At 33.8% G+C, this 5,000-nt stretch overlaps 1 protein-coding gene across 1 annotated transcript in view; it reads left to right on the top strand.

The window, feature by feature from the left end:
* The window catches only part of LOC125028166 (transmembrane protein 241-like), a 5,406-nt gene extending 2,000 nt beyond the window's left edge, over positions 1 to 3,406 (top strand). Inside the window, exons 4-6 of the mRNA XM_047617542.1 lie at positions 676 to 803; positions 1,083 to 1,227; positions 2,264 to 3,406. Coding sequence (XP_047473498.1) covers positions 676 to 803; positions 1,083 to 1,227; positions 2,264 to 2,476 — 486 coding nt within the window. The 3' untranslated portion in view covers positions 2,477 to 3,406. The remainder of the gene's footprint in view (positions 1 to 675; positions 804 to 1,082; positions 1,228 to 2,263) is intronic.
* Positions 3,407 to 5,000: the final 1,594 nt, after the last annotated feature.

Below are 5,000 nucleotides of genomic sequence, written 5' to 3'. Positions count from 1 at the left end.
TATTGTATGTAAACTTTAATATTCAGCATAATGCTGTATTTCTCTCTTATTGTGTGGATTTTTTTTCTTCACTTTATCTTATTTTTACACCTACTTTCTTGTATACATTCTCCTTGACTACACGTCTAGAGGATTTGATGTGAGAGAAAGATGATGCTACCCTTGAATAAGGAGGGAACTATACCATTCTTGGAAATTATCAAGAATAATATTACTTTGTAGATTCTCCAGAAACAAGCTATAGAGTCTTGGGTACCTTTCATGGCTTAGATAAGAAAATGCCATGTTGTGTTGAAAATTTGCTGTGGTGATCACAGTGTGTGGAAGAGCTCATTGATGCCACTGGTCAATGGAAAGTATTTTATTATATCATCTTTATTGGAGGTAAAAAATAATTGAGTCTGAAGTGATTTGTGGACATCATAGATATAATGCTATTATTTAGTATATCATGTCAGTAGGTCACATAATAAAGCGGAATACCCATTAAATACAAAAACTCTGAACACTAGATATTAGGTGTTCACTATCCACTATGGTTTTGTCTTATGCTTTTCTTCCCTCCCTCTTGCTAGTCCCCTCCTCTTGCTAGTCCCCTCCTCTACCCCTCCCCATCCCCTCTCCTCATCCCTTCTTCCTCCTAGATTTTTTATTAAATTAATGTTTTGAATTTAGTTTTCAGATTCACCTTATTTCTGGATGATGGTGCATCTTGCATGTGTAGCAGTACAAACCCTTCATTCCAAGATTGCTGATGCTCGATACATGGCCGTTGACCGACTCTACTTCTCCTATGTTTTCAGGTTTGTATTTTTGTTGAAAGGAGGAGAGAGTGAAGAGTATCAAGTAATAGGATGTGTCATTGATAATTTTCTTTTTATTATAGTTGCATGATTTCTATTATGATTTATTGTATTGTAGTCATGAAACCCAATACCTTGTGGATTCACCAAGATTCCTTCCCCTTTTCAAGATCCGTCACAATTGCCTGAGAGTAGTATGATATTTTCTTGATGTAAGTTACAGCCTATTTCAGAACACATAAAAGCTGATCACAAGAACGTATTTATTTTCTTTTACAGCGTTATTGTGTTGGCGCCTGCATCGCTGTACCTCGAGGAGGCTTTTGAAGTTCTGCGCTTTCCACATGCAGTGCGTTATGATTTCTATGCAGGTTGCCTTTTCTCAGGAGTGTTGGGCCTGTTCCTCAATCTCACATTGATGAAGGTAAGAAAATCTGATAGTTATATAGATAAATTAATGGATGAAGACCAAAAGATAGATAGATTGATAGATATTTTGTTAAATAGATGAATAGATGGAAAGATAGACAGATGGATGGATAAATACATAAATAGATAGATTAATAGATAGATAGATAATTTCAAGTATGGATAGATGAATTGTTTGATAGAGGAATTGACTGACAATTAGAGATATTAATAGAAGTATATATAGATATATAGCTAAGCATAAGCATATGTACATATTCACTAGAAAATGGGGCAGAGGATTTTTTTCTTTTCATTTCTTTCTTTTTCTTTTCTTTTTTCTTTTTCTTTTCTTTTTTCTTTTTTCTTTTTCTTTTTCTTTTCTTCCCCTAAATGAAAATGGAAACTTTACATGGTTATATTATTCACCCATCTTTGCTGAAAGTGGTGTTTGTCACACACTTTTGACTTTTAGTGCCCTCATTTAGGAGCATAAGCCCTCTGTGTAGGGCTATGGAGTTCCTAGGCCAAGAGAGTTCTTAGGTCTATTTGGTTCTACATCAATAAGAACTTTTACCAAAGTCACCACAGTAAGAGTCAACAAATGGGCATATATAGCAGACCAGTAAACAGACCATTTCCTCACTTCAGTAGGTCAAAATGAAGATGAAAGGTAGAAATTATAGGCTTCCTCACTCACACATTTACAGTCTCACAGGTCAGTCTGACGAAGACAGCCAGGAAGTGTCCAGTGTCTCCCTGCTCTTCCTTGGCTTCAGTCTGCACTGTCCTCAGAGAGTCCTGTGCCCTGCATTCCTTCATTATCTCATCAAGCCTTTTGTAATTTCACTGTCACTTACAGAACTTGAGCTTCAAGAATATTACATGTGTAATCACCCAACTATACCAAACACTTTTGTAAACATGTGTTTAAAGAGATTAATAAGTCAGAGAGATAAATAATGATATGTTTTGAGATTTTTAAAATTGATACTGTGTATGAAGAAAGTAAGAAGTTTATGTATGCCAACCATTTTAATCTTTCTTCACAGGTTAAGCGATATGCTCTCTTCTCTGTTGTCGATCCAGTTGGACGATTACTTACTTCTGTGCTGGCTCTAGCAACATTCCCTGATGTGACTACTAGTATGGTCAACATCCTAGTGTGCATCAACCTAATATCTGCTGTGTTTGTGCCGGTCCCAGTCCCAAAGGATGAAGACGAAACGGAAGAAACTGTGGACCTGTTACGGGAAGGCGTTTGAAGAGTGATGAGGGGTACAGTCATGTTCGAAGGGCTGCTTTTGGATACTTTTGTTATACAATGTTTTTTATTTAGAATATAATATAATAAATACATTTTTTTAAGTGCTAATTTATTTTTAGAGTTTTCTCTTATATAGTCATATTTTACCAATTATTTAGATTTAATATCAATATGATATTTTTATATTATAGACATTGAAAATGTGCTGTGGTAATTTAATGCAACATAGGATGAAGACAGTGAAGCCAACATGTGAGCATATCATCTCATCTTTGTTAATGATCATTGCATCATCATCACCTAGTGATATGAAGCTTTATGTCTTCCTTTCTGTCTCTCTACCAAACTTTAAATTTTGTGTGAATGCAGGAATATGGAAATAGGCTTGAGTTTGTCTGTGATTATGTATTGAATGGTTTAAGGGCCTAAAGTTTTGGATGAAATTCAGGAACTGGTATATAAAACATGACAGTAATTCATGACGGTAATTTCCATTAACTTTACCGTGCTCTGTGAGAGCAATAATTCAATTGTCTGGTGCTGCAGGTGAAGGAATCTTATACAGATTCAATCATTATTACAAAGAAGTTTTCCAAGGATTTCAGTATAAGCCTCACTGGTGTCGAAATATAGATAATCAAATTTCATTAAATATCTAATTTGTAGTAGGAAGTGAATTATTATAGATCATTTACATGTCATAATCTCCTTAGTATTTGCAAAGCATATTCCCCATGATTGCTAGGTTCTGAAAATAGTATTTTGTTCATCATTTTCTTGTTACCAACAGAAATCATAAAATTTCAGCAAGTTCCAGACTTCTGTATTTCAGTGTTGTATTTATTGCTTTAAAAGAGGATATTCATGTCCTTTTCTTTCTCTTTATACCATGTTTACAGGCAGTAACGTCAGTAAAAATGAAATTAGACTAATGTTTTTTGATTTTCCTAATGACTTAAGAATCTAAGTAAAGTGAACTGAAAGGGTTTTATGATAACACCCAAGATCAGTTTCTTTATAAGTTAATACTGTGCTGTTGAGTTTAAAGTTGGTGTTGCATCACCAGTTATTAATAAGTCACCCTGTAATCACTGCTGCATAACCAGTCTGTTAGGTCAAGCAAACTAGAAGATGAAGCTAAAATTACTCTTTAAAAAAATGGTTACATTTTTATTCATTGCCTCTTCCCAGGTATTCTACATTTATTTTACAGTGAAACTGGTAGAAACAGGTTGTCTGTAATTTACTAATTTACAATAGTTTATAACAAACCATACACATGCATGTTCAGACTGTCATTAAAGTGTGAGATAGAAGACTACCTTGTATAAAGTAAACTTTGTTATGCCTCCCTCAACCCTCTAAAATTAGAGTGAGGCCAAACTTGTACAAATGTATTCCTTCTTCTTCTTTATGATTTGCAAAGTTCTAGCTTCGCCCGGGCCATCTAAATATAAATGTATTCCCTTTTTTATTCATATATATTGATCTTTTATATGCATATCTACAGTACATGTAATGCAAATTATAGAGGCCACTTGACAATCCCTAATGTCTGTAATATTTTAAAGGGTAATAGCATTCGTGAAACATGAAGATGCAGTTGTTTATAATTTCATAAGGAGTGTGGGACTATTAATTTGCAAGTGAATACATGTGTATGTATATACAGTATTTAGCACCAATAAGATAGAGATTTTTACATCAGTTAGTTACAGAGCTCCATATTTGGGCTTCTTACAGATTAGAATGAATAGGAAGAATCAGTAAAAAAAAAAAAAAAGTATATAGAAAAGTTAAACAGCAAGCATCAAACTTCACTCATGCTGCTCAAATACCTCAGATCATAATATCACATTATTTAACCAGAAAGACAACCTGGAAACCCACTTACAATGACAATTAGTAAAAAGAAAGCGATACAAATAAAAGAAAGAGTAAAGTAGGAAAAATAAGGCAAACTGGAGTACACATTATTGGCAATCCAAGAAAGTCCCTTCCTCTAAGCGGTAGAAACAATGACTGAGTGTTCCTTTGCAAATCTGAACTGAACTGATTTTTCAGTGCGCTTAGCTTTCATGGGAACTGAAGCAGACAACCATGAGAGACCTATGCAGCAGATCCTTGAAAATGAGGCAAGTTTATATAAAAAATCTGTCCATCATTGTGGAATATTTAGTAAATTTGATATTGAAATCAACAATTATTTATGCATCAACTGAAAACAGTTTTTAATCACCCAGCCACTATTTTATCACATTTGTCTGATGTTTTGTGTCTAGTTTATATTATATAAGTAGACTTTGTTTTAGAATAACATTCATACCATAATTACACTCCATTTTTAACTCTTTTCTTAGAATACCACACTAAAGTGCAGACATTTGGGTCATGACAAGTGCTTATTATAACTTCTTTTACCTAAACTGAATATTTGTTGCTTTATATATAATGGGTACTCCTTCTATATGTATTATTTGCCAAGTCTTTTCAAGTATACCACATGATATTGCAAGAACTCA

The sequence above is a fragment of the Penaeus chinensis genome, chromosome 1 (assembly GCF_019202785.1).
Source record: "Penaeus chinensis breed Huanghai No. 1 chromosome 1, ASM1920278v2, whole genome shotgun sequence".
In the NCBI taxonomy this organism is placed as follows: domain Eukaryota; kingdom Metazoa; phylum Arthropoda; class Malacostraca; order Decapoda; family Penaeidae; genus Penaeus; species Penaeus chinensis.
Note: the sequence above shows the minus strand (reverse complement) of the source record. Positions and strands in the feature narration are given on the sequence as shown.